The sequence below is a fragment of the Hippocampus bargibanti genome, linkage group LG06 (assembly GCF_051943395.1).
Source record: "Hippocampus bargibanti isolate YZ-2025 linkage group LG06, ASM5194339v1, whole genome shotgun sequence".
Classification (NCBI taxonomy): Eukaryota; Metazoa; Chordata; class Actinopteri; order Syngnathiformes; family Syngnathidae; genus Hippocampus; species Hippocampus bargibanti.
In genome coordinates, this window is record NC_142739.1 from 19,002,501 (window position 1) to 19,020,631 (window position 18,131).

Here is an 18,131-nt window from a genome sequence, read left to right on the forward strand (position 1 = left end):
GTTACTTCGAAACCCACAGTCATGGTTGACCACGAAACAACTAGTAGCTCAGTGTTCCAATATCCACAAACGGCAATTGCTATCACAACTTGAGATTGATGAAGTACAACACAAATTCCGAGGTGAAGGGCCCCAGGCTGCCACATCAGAGGAAGAGGTTCAACCAGAGATTGGGAAGCAAGCCCCAATGAATGATGAGATTGGGAAGCCAGCCCCAATGAAGGAAATGCTGAGCGAAGCAGCAACTGACCTGAGAGATAAGATCATGGCAAGAATGAAAACTGGGCAACTAAGAAACCGATTACAACGGCTATGTGAAGTACCACCTGAAAGTCTCATGGAAACTGTGAATGCAGCACTGAGAACGATCCCGACCGGAACGATCACGGAAACCAATGAGCTGATATACGCCTCAGCATCAGTGATCCTAGAGATGCTTGGCTACAAGAGCAACCATGAGAGCCACGGGATCCATTACCCACCATGGAAAAGACGGTTGGAGGCTAAGATCAAGGCGGCTCGGAAAGATGTGAGTCAATTGACGGAGACCCAGAGAGGTGTGAATAAAAGGCCAATACCCAAGAGGTACATGCAGATAACCATACCTGAAGCACTCGAAACTGCCAAACAAAGGCTCCAGGCCTTGTCTAGTCGCCTAAAGAGGTACACGAAAGAGAATGAGGCCAGAAGAATAAACAGGCTGTTCGCAACACAACCTGCGAAAGTGTACGCTCAGTGGCAGGGTTCTAACAGCAGAGCAGACCCTACAAGGCTGGAAACTGAAAGATACTGGAAAGGCATATGGGAGAAGGAGGTCACAATAACAGCAGTGCACAATGACTGGTGACTCTGAAAGAGGAGCACAGCAACCTCCCTGAACAGAACCCAGTTACCATCACAGAGGCAGATATACAAGAAAGAGTCTCAGGTATGAAAAACTGGACGGCACCAGGACCGGATATGGTCCACACCTACTGGCTAAAGAAACTCACAGCTCTCCACGAGCGCCTAGCAGCACAAATGAACCAGTTGCTGATGGATGGGACTCACCCAGGATGGCTAACCGAAGGGCGAACAATCCTGATCATGAAGGATTCCTCAAAGGGTGCAGTTCCTTCCAACTATCGGCCAATAACATGTCTCTCCACAAAATGGAAGCTCATGTCAGGCATCATTGCGGCTAAGATAAGTGGACACATGGATCAATACATGAGCAAAGCACAAAAAGGCATTAGTAGAGATACTAGAGGTGCCAAACATCAGCTGCTGGTTGACAGAACAGTCGCACAAGACTGAAGGTCCCGACATACCAACCTGTGCACAGCCTGGATTGATTACAAGAAAGCATATGACGCGATGCCACACACATGGATCACTGAATGCTTGGAGTTGTACAAGGTCAACAGGACCATGAGAGCCTTCGTTGCAAACTCGATGAGGATGTGGAAAACCACACTTGAAGCTAATGGCAAGCCACTAACACAAGTGTCCATCAAATGTGGCATATACCAAGGTGATGCACTCTTCCCACTGCTGTTCTGCATAGGACTGAACCCCCTCAGCCAGATAATCGCCAAGAAAGGCTATGGATATCGCCTCAGAAATGGAGCTACGATCAGTCACCTCCTCTACATGGATGACATAAAGCTGTATGCTAAGAGCGAAAGGGACATACACAGAACCAGGATCTACAGCAGTGATATCGGAATGTCATTCGGGCTGTAGTAATGTAGTCGGATGGTGACTAAGAGGGGCAAGGTAGTCCACAAGGTAGTCCACTGAAGGGGTCTCACTCCCTGAAGGAACGATAGCAGACATTGAAAACAGCTACAAGTACCTCGGTATACCACAGGCCAATGGCAACCTCGAACTAGCAACAAGGAAAGCGGCTACGACCAAATACCTCCAGCGGGTGAGGCAAGTCCTCAGAAGCCAGCTCAATGGCAAGAACAAGACCCGGGCAATAAACAGCTATGCCCTGCCAGTGATCAGATACCCTGCAGGAATAATAAGGTGGCCAAAGGAAGAGATTCAGACCACGGATGTTAAGACCCGAAAACTCCTCACCATGCACGGAGGGTTCCATCCCAAGTCCAGCACGCTGAGACTGTACACAAGCCGTAAGGAAGGCGGCCGGGGACTAGTGAGTGTGAGAGCCACTGTCCAGGATGAAACATCCAAGCTCCCTGAATAAATCAAAGAGAAGACTCCAACGGATGATGTACTCAGAGAATGTCTCAGACAATGGGGAGCAGAGGATGAGGTGCTGGAAGAGGGATAATCATGGGAGGAAAAGCCCCTCCACGGGATGTACCACCGAACCATAGCAGAAGTGGCTGATCTCAAGAAGTCCTATCAGTGGCTAGAGAGGGCTGGCCTAAAGGGCAGCACAGAGGCACTCATCCTGGCTGACCAAGAGCAGGCCCTGAACACCAGAGCCATAGAGGCAGGGATATACCACACCAGACAAGACCAAAGGCGTAGGTTGTGCAAAGAGGCACCTGAGACAATCCAACACATAACTGCAGGGTGTAAGATGCTGGCAGGGAAAGCCTACATGGAGCGCCATAACCAGGTGGCTGGCATAGTCTACCGAAACATCTGTGCGGAGTATACACTGGAAACCCCAAGGTCAAAATGGGAAACACCTCCAAAGGTAATAGAGAATGACCGAGCAAAGATCCTGTGGGACTTCCAGATACAGACTGACAAGATGGTCATGGCCAACCAACCAGATATCGTGGTCATAGATAAAGGGCAAAGGTGAGTATAGTTTTTGCTTTTTTGAATGTTGCTGTGCCACTGACCATTTTGTGTTTGGGAGCCTTTTACTGAGCGGATTGCTTGTTCTATAGCCACAAAGGGACATATGTCTTCTTGTGCCTTCTTGTCCCAAGCCCGGAAAAATACAGAGGGTTGTGTCAGGAAGGGCATCCGGATCAAACCTCTAAAGATGGAGGGCACTGATTTGCTGTGGCGACCCCGTGAAGGGAAAAGCCGAAAGGAAAAGAAGAAGACTGCAGCAGACTGACAGATGTTTGAATGTCTGATTTATGTTTCATAATAAAATGCAAAATACCTTGTGAAAAATGCATAAAAACAATTAAGGAATAAAACGTATAGTAAATATTTGCTATAAAAATAAATCAATATGTCTTACAAAAACGAAAAGCAAACAACACTGCAGGTGTCATTTTTTTCATCTGTTAGTTAAGTTTTGTATGCAGTCATGCTATTCTTTTCGACTGTTACTACAGTAAAGTCTCGTTATATCGATATCGGTTATATCGATAGTACCGCTTATTACGATACTATTTTCATTTCCCTTGCGCATTTCTAGTCTTTTTATGTATAATTAGTACCGTTTAGTACGATACCCGGTTATTATGATAATCCGGTTATTACGGTGCTCCTTTTCATCCCCCGCCGGCCATTTTTGTTGTTTATATCGATATATCCGTCGCGCCATTGGTCAACTTGGTCACGTGTCTTGTTACGTGAGCCGCCATCGGTCGCGCCATTGGTCGACTTGGTCACATGAGCCGCCATCGGTCGCGCTATTGGTCGACTTGGCCGTGTGACTTTGTCACGTGACACGCCATCGGTCGCGCCATTGGTCAACTTGGTCACGTGTCTTGGTTACGTGTCACGCCATCAGTCGCGCCATTGGTCGACTTGGTCAGGTGACTTGGTTACGTGCCCAGCACCCGTGTAGCAGAGCCATTTTCATTTTCAGACGCTAGCTCGTGTGTAGCAGATGAGATTGAAGTGTTTGTGTTAAAAGGTAAAAATGGGAAGCAGAAGAAGATTGATGACTTTTTTAAATTGTATACATAATACAGTAAGATGTAAGCGTTGCAGTTTCCCTGTTGTGTTATGTACATGCCCACTGTACTGTATATGAATGCAATCGTTTTTTGCAACAATGTTTCTTGTTTTGTCTGCTGAAGCGCGATGATTTTGAAAATTATTAACATTCCATACTGTGTATTAAAGGACAGCCGATGTCACTTTTTATTCAAATGCAAATAAAAATGACTTCACGCCAAGACGTCTTGCATTGCTTGTGAATCCAAACAATGGCTTCAGATTCGGATAATATGCTTTCTTGTTACACATCCAGTTATGAATATGTTTCAAATACACTGTAGTTCTGAAGATTAAAGCATACATGTTTACAATCATTAAAGAATTATATGTGCCATTTTGAGGCAACATTGGGTGAACATCTCTGACCCAAAAAAAAGGGAGCTAATGGCCAGCTCCGTTTCTTATATGGCGCTTGGCTGCCCTCTTTTGGCGGCTTTTGTGTAATGCAGTTCGGCGCAGGATCGGATATATCGATAGTCCCGGTTATATCGATATTTTTTCGGACTCCCTAGAATATCGATATAACGAGACTTTACTGTATCTTTTGTCCTTCTTTTGTACATTTCTTTGCATCAAAAAAGAAATTATCCTTCATGGTAAGTTTAAAATCATTTGACCAATACACTGGCATATGCATTATTTGATCAAATTACAATGGCCTTCAACAGAGTGCAAATATTGACCATACTGTCGTGACTTGCCTTGAAGCATAAGCAAGTACAGTAGTTTAATCGCGCGAAAGAAAGAAATGATGAGCATGAAAAATCGCTGACATGCAGGCAGTTATCACAGGTGCTCTGGATGGCACTGCAGACAAGAGATCATCTCCTGGACCGGTTTCCCATCAAAACAAATGTGATAGACCGCCGAGAAAAGTGGGAACCTAAAGAGAGACACGTGTTCATTACATTGGGCATCTGAATGGAATGAAGAAAAAAGCTACGGAAGGTGGCATTTTTTATACATCAGTGGATAGAATTACACTTTGGTGCTCCAAAATCACTCTTGTCAGAACATCCTTTAACTATTTTTCCATGTTGCAGTTGACACCCAGGGTTACATTGTTTTGTATTTGTGTCAATGAGGTTTGCAATTTCCCTTTTTCTGAATTTTAAAGACGAAATATAGGTCAAGAGGAGATTTATGTCCAGAAGTCCTTTAATGCTAAAATAAATTTGGCAATTTCGTGGCCAGGGACATTTTCATAAAAAAAATAATTAATACAAATAAAAAATGAAATTGCAATACATTAGAAAAGATTGACACGATCAAGCTGTAATTTGCCCTTCCATCCTACATGTACACAAGACATTCAGCAAAATCTGAAAAAGTAGGGTTTCACTCGTTTGAACGGAGATGGAACCCCAGGTTAAGGTGTGTTAAAGGCCTTAAAATATTAATGACATCATTTTTAATTGCAGAAGAATACTCTGAGAATTGTACCAGGTACAGTTTAAACTCCTCCCACTGCCCTCTCAGTCCCCAGACATTAATCACACTGGAAAAACAATGGAGTGGCCTGAAGAGCAGAGCGCAGAAGAGAAGACCCAGGTCATGGGTCATACAAAGGGCCATCTCTGATTAAAATTTCCTGTTGACCAATGTATTCAATCCGTATGTGTTGGCATCAGCTATTTCTTCACATTAAAGACCAAGCATCTTTTCTGGCTGCTGATAATTAAATGATCACATTTGCCAGGGACAATTCAAGAGTTGATTGAGAAAAGAGAGCTGCACTAACTTGTCCACCAAGCCCTTCTCCTTGAGTAAGTGGTAAACCTCAGCTGAGGTTGCAGGACCCTGAAGCTTCTGACCATTCAGCATCTCCTTCTCCAGTTCCTCAATGCTCTGGGCAGATGCAATTGGTTAGTCAGACGCAGATTAAACTCGTCATTTATTGTTTTCATTTCAAACATCCAACGGATTTATGTCGTCTGACTATACCTTGCCTGTGGTGGCAAAGGCCTCTGCCACCCGGCGATTTCGGCCACCATAGCAGGTCGTGATAAGGTCAGCGACACCACAGCTCTCGAGGAAGGTTGCTGTGGAAACTGTGTCTTCCTTTGAGAAGAGTTTGGCAAACGCTATCATTTCCATAAGGCCCAGTCGAATTACAGCCGCCTTCGTGTTGTCACCGCAACGCAAGCCGTCACAGAAACCTGCACCCACTGCCACAATGTTCTGTCCCACACAAGAAGACCAAGAAATTATCTGATTAGTTTTTAGCATGGTGAACCCTGTTAATTAAGGAAGACGGGGAGCAGGGAAAAAGCAGAAAAGAAAAGAAGTGGCCCAGAAAAAGTAATAATCTGTGTATAAATTATATATATATATATATATATATATATATATATATATATATATATATATATATATATATATATGTGTATGTATGTATGTATATATTAATATATATATATAAATAATAAATAATCCTCGTCTCACCCACCATGGGTGGTGTCTGTCCCCATTTCAGCTCGGGTCCTCTACCAGAGGCCAGGAAGCTTGAGGGTTCTGCGCAGTATCCGTGCTGTTCCCAGCACTGCGCTTTTCTGGACCGAGATATCCGATGTTGTTCCCGGGATCTGTTGCAACCACTCGTCGAGTTTGGGGGTCACTGCCCCAAGTGCTCCGACCACCACAGGCACGACTGTCACCTTTACCTTCCAGGCTCTCTCCAGCTCCTCTCTGAGCCCTTGGTATTTCTCGATTTTCTCATGTTCCTTCTTTCTGATGTTCCCATCACTCGGGACCGCTACATCCACGACAACGGCTTTCCTTTCCCCTTTATCTATGACCACGATATCTGGTTGGTTGGCCATTACCATCTTGTCAGTCTGTATCTGGAAGTCCCACAGGATTTTTGCTCGGTCATTCTCCACCACCTTGGGAGGTGTTTCCCATTTTGACCTTGGGGTTTCCAGTCCATACTCCGCACAGATGTTTCGGTAGACTATGCCAGCCACCTGGTTATGGCGCTCCATGTAGGCTTTCCCTGCCAGCATCTTACACCCTGCAGTTACGTGTTGGATTGTCTCAGGTGCCTCTTTGCACAACCTACACCTTGGGTCTTGTCTGGTGTGGTATATCCCTGCCTCTATGGCTCTGGTGTTCAGGGCCTGCTCTTGGGCAGCCAGGATGAGTGCTGTCCTTTAGGCCAGCCCTCTCTAGCCACTGATAGGACTTCTTGAGATCAGCCACTTCTGCTATGGTTCGGTGGTACATCCCGTGTAGGGGCTTTTCCTCCCATGATTGTCCCACTTCCAGCACCTCATCCTCTGTTCCCCATTGACTGAGACATTCTCTGAGTACATCATCCGTTGGAGCCTTCTCTTTGATGTATTCATGGAGCTTGGATGTTTCATCCTGGACAGTGGCTCTCACACTCACTAGTCCCCGGCCTCCTTCCTTACGGCTTGTGTACAGTCTCAGGGTGCTGGACTTGGGATGGAACCCTCCGTGCATGGTGAGGAGTTTTCGGGTCTTAACATCCGTGGTCTGAATCTCTTCCTTTGGCCACCTTATTATTCCTGCAGGGTATCTGATCACTGGCAGGGCATAGCTGTTTATTGCCCGGGTCTTGTTCTTGCCATTGAGCTGGCTTCTGAGGACTTGCCTCACCCGCTGGAGGTATTTGGTCGTAGCCGCTTTCCTTGTTGCTAATTCGAGGTTGCCATTGGCCTGTGGTATACCGAGGTACTTGTAGCTGTTTTCAATGTCTGCTATTGTTCCTTCAGTGAGTGAGACCCCTTCAGTGTGGACTACCTTGCCCCTCTTAGTCACCATCCGACTACATTTCTCCAGCCCGAATGACATTCCGATATCACTGCTGTAGATCCTGGTTGTGTGGATCAGGGAGTCTATGTCCCTTTCGCTCTTAGCATACAGCTTGATGTCATCCATGTAGAGGAGGTGACTGATCGTAGCTCCATTTCTGAGGCGGTATCCATAGCCTGTCTTGGCGATTATCTGGCTGAGGGGGTTCAGTCCTATGCAGAACAGCAGTGGGGAGAGTGCATCACCTTGGTATATGCCACATTTGATGGACACTTGCGTTAGTGGCTTGCCATTGGCTTCAAGTGTGGTTTTCCACATCCTCATCGAGTTTGCAACGAAGGCTCTCAGGGTCCTGTTGACCTTATACAACTCCAAGCATTCATTGATCCATGTGTGTGGCATCGAGTCATATGCTTTCTTGTAATCAATCCAGGCTGTGCACAGGTTGGTATGTCGGGACCTGCAGTCTTGAGCGACTGTTCTGTCAACCAGCAGCTGATGTTTGGCACCTCTAGTATCTCTACTAATGCCTTTCTGTGCTTTGCTCATGTATTGATCCATGTGTCCACTTATCTTAGCCGCAATGATGCCTGACATGAGCTTCCATGTTGTGGAGAGACAGGTTATTGGCCGATAGTTGGAAGGAACTGCACCCTTTGAGGAATCCTTCATGATCAGGATTGTTCGCCCTTCGGTTAGCCATCCTGGGTGAGTCCCATCCATCAGCAGCTGGTTCATTTGTGCTGCTAGGCGCTCGTGGAGAGCTGTGAGTTTCTTTAGCCAGTAGGTGTGGACCATATCCGGGCCTGGTGCCGTCCAGTTTTTCATACCTGAGACTCTTCCTTGTATATCTGCCGCTGTGTAAACACCCCCTCTTTAATAAGCGGAGGAGTAAAGAAAATCAGGTTGATTCTATATATATATATATATATATATATTATATATTATATATATATATTAATATATATATTATATATATATATATATATATATATATATATATATATATATATATATATATATATATATATATATATATATATATATATATATATATATATATATATATACAGTAAAGTCTTGTTATATCGATAGTACTGCTTATTACGATACTATTTCTATGAACGCAAGGAGAAAATTTACATGCCGCAGGATCGGATATATCGATAGTCCGGTTATATCGATATATTTTCCGACTCCTGAGAATATCGATATAACGAGACTTTACTGTATATATATATATATATATATATCAGAATAAAAGTCATTAGCTTGCACGCTTGCTTTCTGCTGCCAGTAGTATTTTGATGCTAACGTTAGCATGGGGCTTGTCATAGTGCCTCTGACTGTTTCATCGATGGTATTGTTTCATTCCAAATTCCAATCTATGAAATTAGAACCTGTTCTCTCCACAAAGGTGAATCAACCTGATTTTCTTTACTCCTCCGCTTATTAAAGAGGGGGTGTTTACATGTTTCGACATCAACGGCATCTAAGTCAAGATCATACAATCAAAATGGCGCTTTCCACCAACCGGCGTCAGTATAATCCAATCAAAATTGTGCTTTCTGCCAACACAAGCCGAAAACAAGAAATGAACAGCGAAAAAGTCGGAAATCCGCCGATCGGCAGAAAGTTCTCATCCCTGGATATGCACTGGTTAATAATGAAAAGTTTGGATAATGCCTTGTATACTCTATTTTTTTTTCAAGCAATTTTGGCATGCATAAATTAATTATTTTTTTAAATGGAGAGGCGATTAAATGTGTCGCCCGGTGTCAGATTGGATAGAGTCAAGCTGTCGATAACGGACAGAGTGGGCAAAACGAAGGCTGTTTTCACATTTCCCATCTTGCAAACAAGGTCAAAAGCATTCGTCAGCTCATGCGAACGCTACAAAAAATATTATCGACAGAATTGCGCCGGTGCAGTCATGGTACAGTTGATCTCAATCGTTATTTAGGTCTTTCACTTAATAAGTGACTGCTTGTATTCCTATTTTGTGTACCTTCAAAGCTCCGCACAACTCCACAGTATCTGCATCATCCACCACCGTGATCCGGAAGTTGGGAGTCTGCAATAGCTCTTTGAATAGTAAGCCATTCTCCAGAATTTTGCTGCCTGCATGTAAGGTCAACATTAAGACACAACGACATCAAGCGGCTAGAAAAGTATGCATGTGGCAAATGAACATAGACAGGATAGCTTTTTCAAAATTAACACAACAGATAAGGTCAAAGATATGTTTTATATTTTTCGAATGGCAGTTTTCCTTAAAATAAGGGTTAGCTTTGACAATCCAAACACATTCAAGCTATTCAGGTTTACTCATTCACTGCCAGAGGATGTGCAGGAAAAATAATACATTTAATTTCTAAGCGCCTTTGAAACTCTCAAGTACACAATACTGTCCATTCCAGTGCCAGGGTTTTTGTCATTTTCACTCAAATTGCAGGACCCACAGAATATTGAGTTTTAGGACTACATAAACATTCAATGCAGCAAGAAACCTGTGCAAAAGGGAAATACCGCCCTCTTGTGGGAGGGAAGAAACATTGCCGGAGGTCTGACCAACACTTTATCGGCACCAAATAAAACAAAAACCCAAAGAAATTTGGGAATGGCGCTCCACGTCATGCTTTTCAATTCCTGAAAAATAAAAGCATGACGTGGAGCGCCATTCGCAAATGTGTTTGGATTTTGGTTTTTCTTTATGGGTGCCGATAAAAATCTCTTCAGACATCTTCCCTACTGTCCAGGCGTGGCGGTGCCGGACTCTGCTATGGCAAGTCCCTGTTCTCAGGTTGGGGGATCAGAGGACTACTCCCTGCGGCTCCACTGATTACTTCTATTGTCCTGACTGACGACTGGCCTAATTGCCCAATTTGCCCTGGTATCACCTCATCAGCATAACTAAGCCTATGTTGCCTAGGCAGTCTGTTGTACGAACGATCCAAATTGAACCTCGCCCCATCATGGCGGTTTAGGGAAGGATTTTACTGTTTTATGAAAATAGCTTCTTTCAAACCATCTATTTTCTTTCGCTAAGATCTTAACCTCGTTGTCGTCAAATGAGTGGTTGCTAGCTTTTAGGTGCATATGTACTGCCGATTGAGGCCCACGAGTACTATTCCTGTGATGCTAATAAAGTCTTTTTTTTGAGAATTTGTTTAGTCTCCCCAATGTATTGCTCTTTACAATTTTCATTTTTACAATGCATCTAATCAACGACATTACTTTGTTTTTCATTTGGCAGCCTATCTTTTGGATGCACTAATTTTTGCATTCAAGTGTTTATCACTTAGAAATAAGTAGGAATTTTGTGTTGCCAAAGGACTCTTTGTAGTTTTTCAGAAACTCCTGCAATGTAAGGTACTGCTACTCCTCTCCTTTTAGTATCTTCAGGGCTGATTTGTCTGCTGGGAATTTGTGTCAGCTAGTATCAAATAGTAGTCTTGGTGCAACACACAATGATTCGCCATTGTGTTATTTATGTGTTTTCCTTCTAATTGCGCCATCAACATGGATCAACACAAAGTTTTCAGACGAAACAAAGTACCGCAAAATGCATTGTGTGTCTCTTAATCGGTCAGGGGCTTTCCCTCCGTGATGTGAAGTCAGGAATCGTGACCAACTGAAAAACAAGACTTCCTGAATATTTAGCGCGAGTCTTAAAACGTAAAATATAGCTATATGCGGTGGAATCTTTGTGAAATACGCTTAGTAGAAGTCATTTGAAGTCATTTTACAAATTATGTACACAACTTGTCCGATGGCGTCGGTTGTCCTTTAATTTAAAAAATAAATTTTACACTTTGCGACAATGTTTTTTTTTTTTTTTTTTGCGATTACTCGTCTTATTGTGTTTCAAGTTGTGAAAAATGGGGCAGGCAGCTTTATGGCCAGGCAGGCAACTTTTTTAAAAAGCCTGTATGTGGCCCGCAGGCTGTAATTTGCCCATATCTGTTCTATCACCTCAGTATGTCATGCTTTTTCATTCACATTTGTTCTGCTTACCGATGGTGGTTTCACAGAACTTCTCAGCCGCCACTTCATTGGCGATATTAGCACCCATAAGGACACTGACATCAATGCCCATCTTCTCTCTAATGATGTCAGAGATCAGCTTGAGGCCTTCGGGACCTTCATCTATCCCCTGAAAGAAAATTATATAGAAGGGCCAAGCGTCTCATTTCTCAAAAAGAATGTTTTCAAAGGGTTCCAAAAAAGGCGTGTTGAGCAAACCGAGCAACATCGTTCATTTTTTCTTGCTGAGCGGGATTTTAAAAAGTCGCCCCCTGTCTAATTAATGAGTCTGTCTTTCCATCAGCTTTTTATCCCAGATACTTTGAAGAATTTGCTCTGTCTTGCATTCGTGTATGCACGGATCTTTTTTGGCGAGGTGTTGTGTTGGCTTTCATTTCACTAATTAAATGCAAGAGTGAATATTTACCAGGATAAAAAAAGTCCCTGATCAAAACAAAGGCAGCCTGTCATTGAGAAATTATTCTATATTTTTTAAAGGCCAGTGTGCGCGTGTGGTGATCACAACAAAATCTGATGGTATTTCGTAATAATTAGGTACTAAGGATTGAGTAGCTACTATCCAGCGTTAGCCTATATTATTTGAAGCTATTAATATATATTGAATAACTGAACTTGTTTTGGGAACCGTGAGTGTGCAGGTGACAATATTCCTCAGACTGGATAGTTGAGCTTTCTATTCCCTCTTCTAAATGAATATCACTGATTACTTCCATACTTCGAACATAGCCCTACAAATGGTAGCATGGTCAATTAGCCCCATTCACATCTTGTGTGTGAGCATCAGGATTTGTCCGACAGTGTATGAAATTAACACTCCCTTCGTGGAATGAGCTGAGCTCACACATCTTTCAAGACTGCGCGCGCGTGCGTGTGTGTGTGTGTGTGTGTGTGTGTGTGTGTGTGTGTGTGTGTGTGTGTGTGTGTGTGTGTGTGTGTGTGTGTGTGTGTGTGTGTGTGTGCGTGCGTGCGTGCGTGCGTGCGTGCGTGCGGCTGCCAATGGGGGGTGGTGGTTGTTGATGGGCCGATGTTTGAGCCAAATAGCCATCCTCAGTGAGAGAGCTGATACCTTTGTGGTTTCGTATTTAAATTGAGTTATTGCTTTTACCTTTATTAAAGTGATTCCTCGAGCTTTTGTTGGAACACAGCCAACTAATTCGTCACACAGTTTCCTGATGAACTGGTGGGGGACCACAAACACCAGAAGGTCCGCTCCCTCCGCAGCATCACGAAGCTGAGAAACAGCCACCTGTCAACACAGAAATGATACAAAGTACTCTCATATTTACATTTGTTGATTTGAAGCTTTAAACTGTTGAATGTACAATCAGTTCAAATGCAAGCAGCAGAAGGAAGGAAAGACGTGTTCTTTAGCCTTAGCATGAATTTGGATGGTTTGGGAAGGATTTGAGGCTGCCTGGGGAGAGATCAACAGTGTTCAAAATTGAGAGAGACACAGCAACTAAAATACTGTCACAGTGTGTACGAAACACATTGATCTTAAAATAAAATGATGGTATAAAAGATGATTTTTTTACCACATTATCAGGCAGTTTGTATCCAGGCAAGTACTTGACATTCTCATGGTCTTTGTTGATAATGTCAGTGAGCTTTCGACCGTTTATGTTTTCTTCGAACACCCACATCTTCACGGTGGTCGCAAAATGTTGCAATGACCTTGCATTATTTCCAATGATCCTGGCAATGGCTGATCCCCTGGAAACAAAACAGAGGTCGGTTTTTAGATTAGTTAAGACGGTACCCCACTTCAACTAAATAATTTAGCAAAGACGGAATGCCCAATTTATGCCAATGATGCATACACTTGCGCAAAGATTTTGTTGTCTGTAAATTGGCTTTTTGGATGGTGTTACATCACAGCTCTACTTGTGCTTTCTTCGTACTATGTAATAACAACCATCCGCGAAAAGGTACATGTGTATTAGACATGAAAGAGAACCCTTCCTGTCTGTGTTGTGATAATGATAGAGTAATGCAATGCAATACCGTCAACAACCCAATTGCTTCCGGTATAGCACACATTAGCAACGGACAAGATAGAGGATGAGTTCACGCACTGAATTTATGAAGCTTAAAACTGAACCACATTCATTTTAACGGGTTGAATCCGTTAACTTATCATCGCTGTAGCGCGATTCTTGTGTCTTGTTGAAACTCACCAATTTCCGGATCCTACAATGCAAACTTTGAGCGGAGACGCCATGGTCGACACGTGTAACGTTTAGCCACCTTTTTCTTTTGTTTTTTTTCTTGAGCGTAAACGTATTTATTGTACAAACTCCTACTGGATCTCTGGCAGAGACAACCACGGTTATGCTTGCAGCAGCAACGACAGTTGCTTGGAGTCGAGAAGCAAAGCAATGGTCACGTGACCTTCACATCCTATGCATTGCTCACTGTTCGTGCTAGCAGCAAAATGCTAACATTTTAACCCTTGTACACAAAGCTTCCTTCCACAGTTAATGCATTAAATACACAATGATAATCACTCACATCGTTGTGTCATTTCGTTTTGGTGGGACGTGAACTATGTCAATGACTTGCGGTTAAAAGGGGAGCTAACAAGGGGGTCATTGCTACAGTTTTCAAATTAGAAACTATCACAAGAGACTTTATGTAGCTTTGGCGTCAGAACCATTACAGTTGCAGTTGCATTTAGGACAAAGTTTGAAGTTGAACGGAAAACAGACACTCGAATATATAACGAGTGATTAAAGCGACAAGTGTTATTTTTACTGCAGTTAAATCACTGCACGGATCAGCGTCATCTATGGTGACGCCATCATAAGATCCACAACATTATATAACAATGGCAGACATGCAATAACGACGGACACGTTGACAACTGTTGTACAACACATAATCCAAAATTATGATTGTTTCAAACAGGAAAAACGTTTCTAAATAAAGCAGTAAGATGCTTTTCCCTCTGCAAGTTTTTGCCCACCCAACCCTCGATGCCGTAATGCTATAATGAATAAATGAAAAAATTCCGGGCTTGGGGGAGTGACCAACCCGGGATTTCCAAATTAAAAAAAAATAACGTCACCACAAATGAAGGGAGGGGGAAGAGGACAGCTCCGCAGTAAATAAGTCCGTCTCCAGTGTCAACGCTGTCAGGAATCAGTAAAGCTCCACTTGTAGAATTTGTGTCCTGTCTATCTCATCGCTGCATCAATTGGGAATCACTGAGGGGCAATCTCTTGAGACTTCTTGCCCGTCTCTTTACAACCACTTAAACATAGTAACCAACCGGGAAGAGACAAAATAGAGCCGGAACAGGAACGGCAGCATGAGCCGGTCGGTGCGTCAAGAGAGCCCTGCCAGATATCCCGATAAGAGGCAAGAACCGGAGTTCGAGTCCGGGCATCGTGGTGCAGGGTCATCGCCGCAACAACAGCGTTTGGAAGGGATTCTGAGGAAATACACAAACCGCTTGCAGGGCTGGCAGAGTAGGTGAGTGTGCAGTATTATTTAAAATTAAATAATAATAATATATTTTCATGCAAATATTCAACTGATACTGGTGTAACTTGCATGCCTATTTAATTTATGTTGCTATGTATAATGGGCAATGTCTAAATGCCATTAATTTCAGTTTGAATTGTTGGGTTAACCAGAGGTGAAATGAAATTTGCAACGAGCTTTATAACACATTGATCTTGGATGGCTGCTTGAGAAATTTAAGGGAAATAATTAAGAAATTTATGACATCAATCACAATTTCGGATTTTGCTCTGTTTCATCACAATGAAATATGTTGTGCATTTTTATGAATTGATAAATATACTTCAGCATAATTGATGTTCTACAGCTTATGCTGCTCAGATTTGCGGGTGAGCCAGAGTATTTCCCAGCTGATTTTGGGCAAAAGGCGAGGTACACCCTGTAGTGGTCGATAGTCAATGGCAAGACATTTAAATATTGACATCCATTCACACTCACATACAGTGCCGCCTTTACACTTATACCCTCCACCCACTTCCACCACCACCTACCACCAACCCAATCCAAGATGCTCTACTTCATTTTCAACATTGGCAACTAAATACAGCTCGTTTGTGAAGGCAGGTCTCCTGAGGTGGGCCATTCAGTCTTCACAGCAGTGACAAATCCTGGTGCATAAAGTACCCACTTAAGTCAAAGTCAAAGTCAAAGTCAGCTTTATTGTCAAATATGCTAATATGCATGACATACAGCACAGATGAAATTACTGTCCTCTCGGACCCAGCATGCAAGGCACTTATAATTACTTAACAAACATAAACATGAAAACTCCAATTTGCCGGGAGAGGGGAGCTGCTGCGTGTTCACGCGCCGCCATCTTGAGGATTTTTTTTTTTTTTTGGAAAAAATAACAAATATGACAACACAAAGACAGAGTCATTCATTCTTCAGGACTTGCTGTACCCTCTTTGTGATGACATGAAGCAGTTCTAGTTGAAAGAGGAGAGGATCAAAGCATCCATGTCAGCAGTGGATCAGGGACGTCATGGTGGAATTTGTACGTCTACTACAAGCAAAATGTTGAAAGCAAACACGAAGCTGTAGCATCCATTAACGAAAAGACATTGTCTTACATCTCCTGTCCCACATAAATCCGCTTCAATTCCAAGCCACGACAGTTCCACATACGCATCGGCGCTCTGCGCTGACGCTGCTTTCTTCTTATCGCGGGCTCCTCAAGCCATGCATCCATCCAACCGCAGACTGTCCAACTGACCTTTCCACTGAACAAAGCGGGGATGAAATGACATGAGGAAAATGCATGCTCTGGGATTTTGGCATAAAACAAGAGTATCATGAAACAGTGCCCTTGACTACAGTATAGTGTCATGGGACCGCAACTGTGTGATAAATAATACACAATATTGAAGGAAAAAAGATTATTTTCTTTTCAGCTGAAGCATGGAATACATATACTGTACGAGCTTAATTCTTTACTCGAAATACTACTGTTTTCATTTTGAAGGACACTCCCAAAAGCCTTTCTCCCTATTTTTATCCTTGTATTTGAGATAGAAACAGTGAAGTCGTGAGAATGCAATGAATACAATCAGGCGCTTTCCTGCCTGATAACAACATAAAGATAGGGAGGAAGCAGCCCAAGAATTACCTTGTAGTGTAAATGAAGATGTGCCAGTGAATGAGCCTGCGGGTCGCCAACTCACTTTGATCTTATCTGCATTTGAAACAAGGTTCAGCACCATGAAGGTATTTTATAAATCTTTAACCACTTGTGCAAGGGATGCAGCACAGGCGTAGACAGTGGTGTCATTTTCATAAACATTGAATCTTGCATTTGACACATTTTGACCTCGATTGTGACCATGGATAGGTTAAAAAAAGTGGACTGAGTAGAGAACCCCGTATCACAAACTCGTAAACAGATATAATGTCAGACCAGAGAACATCATATCTAATACACTGCAACTGACTGCTAAGGTAGTTTTAAAACCAAGCAGCAGCTTTCAGTGAAACAAATCATTATATCAATAACATTATGATGATTTTTTTTCCCCCAAGATGGCGGCACGTGCACACGCAGCGGCTCCTCTCTCTCCCGCCAAATTGGTGTTTTCGTGTTTATTGTTTGTCTAACTCGTGTAAATGTTCGTCTCCGTCTGCCTTGCTACAACCGAGGCATACATACTCCCATGAGGTTCTGCTCGACATCGGCAGTTCATTTTTAAAACCAAAACCAGCTGAAGCAGAAGTGCTACGCAAGTATGGATTGCTCAGGGAGTCGGCTCGTTCACCGGCCCCCACTCCTGCACCCAACCCAGAGTGGAGGCGCCACAAGTGCTGTATGAGGAAACAGAAGAGGGGGAAGCGTGGAGGTATCCGTACTAGGCTCACGGCTAGCCCCCACCGACCGACCATTCCTACCATCACGCTGGCTAACGTACGCTCGCTGGACAATAAAATGGACTACATCAGACTTCTCCGCTCAACTTCCAAGACCGTGGGTGAGTGTCGTGCCCTTGTGTTTGTGGAAACATGGCTGAACGACAGCATACCGGACAGTGCCATCCAGCTAGCCCAGCTAACTAGCTTCCGGGCAGACAGAGCACTCGTCGAGAGGGGGGAGACTCGCGGCGGGGGACTCTGTGTTTACATCAGTGATGCCTGGTGCCGCAACGCTGTGGTGGTATGCAAACACTGCTCACCACTGATGGAGCTTGTGGTCATAAAATGTCGGCCATTCTACCTGCCGAGGGAATTTAGTGCCATACTGATGGTAGCAGTTTACATCCCCCCGAGCTCAATTAACAACAGGAGCGCGGCATTAAATGAACTCTATCAGCACATCAGAGAGCAACAGACAGCCCACCCAGATGCTTTCCTTATCCTGGGTGGTGATTTCAACCACGCCAACCCAAAAAGTGTGTTTCCACAATTCCATGGACACATTAACT

General features: G+C 43.5%; 2 protein-coding genes across 4 annotated transcripts in view; one reads left to right on the forward strand and one right to left on the reverse strand.

The window, feature by feature from the left end:
• Positions 1–3,032: 3,032 nt before the first annotated feature.
• Positions 3,033–14,902, reverse strand: LOC148896671 (glycerol-3-phosphate dehydrogenase 1-like protein). Of its 2 annotated transcripts, none has more exons than XM_088999481.1 (8): positions 14,762–14,902; positions 13,230–13,407; positions 12,800–12,940; positions 11,665–11,803; positions 9,656–9,768; positions 5,815–6,051; positions 5,612–5,718; positions 3,033–4,753 (listed from the first exon to the last, which is right to left on the reverse strand). In XM_088999481.1, exons 2-8 carry the CDS (start codon positions 13,335–13,337, stop codon positions 4,657–4,659), a joined length of 942 nt encoding a protein of 313 aa, XP_088855607.1. In that variant the 5' UTR covers positions 13,338–13,407; positions 14,762–14,902; the 3' UTR covers positions 3,033–4,656. The 2 variants fall into 2 exon arrangements, with proteins under 2 accessions (XP_088855607.1, XP_088855606.1); XM_088999480.1 differs by lacking the exon at positions 14,762–14,902 and adding an exon at positions 13,872–14,617.
• A 102-nt stretch (positions 14,903–15,004) lies between these two features.
• The window catches only part of LOC148896672 (oxysterol-binding protein-related protein 10-like), a 56,856-nt gene continuing 53,729 nt past the window's right edge, over positions 15,005–18,131 (forward strand). For both annotated transcript variants that reach the window (XM_088999478.1, XM_088999477.1), the window contains exon 1: positions 15,005–15,168. In XM_088999478.1, coding sequence (XP_088855604.1) covers positions 15,005–15,168 — 164 coding nt within the window. The remainder of the gene's footprint in view (positions 15,169–18,131) is intronic.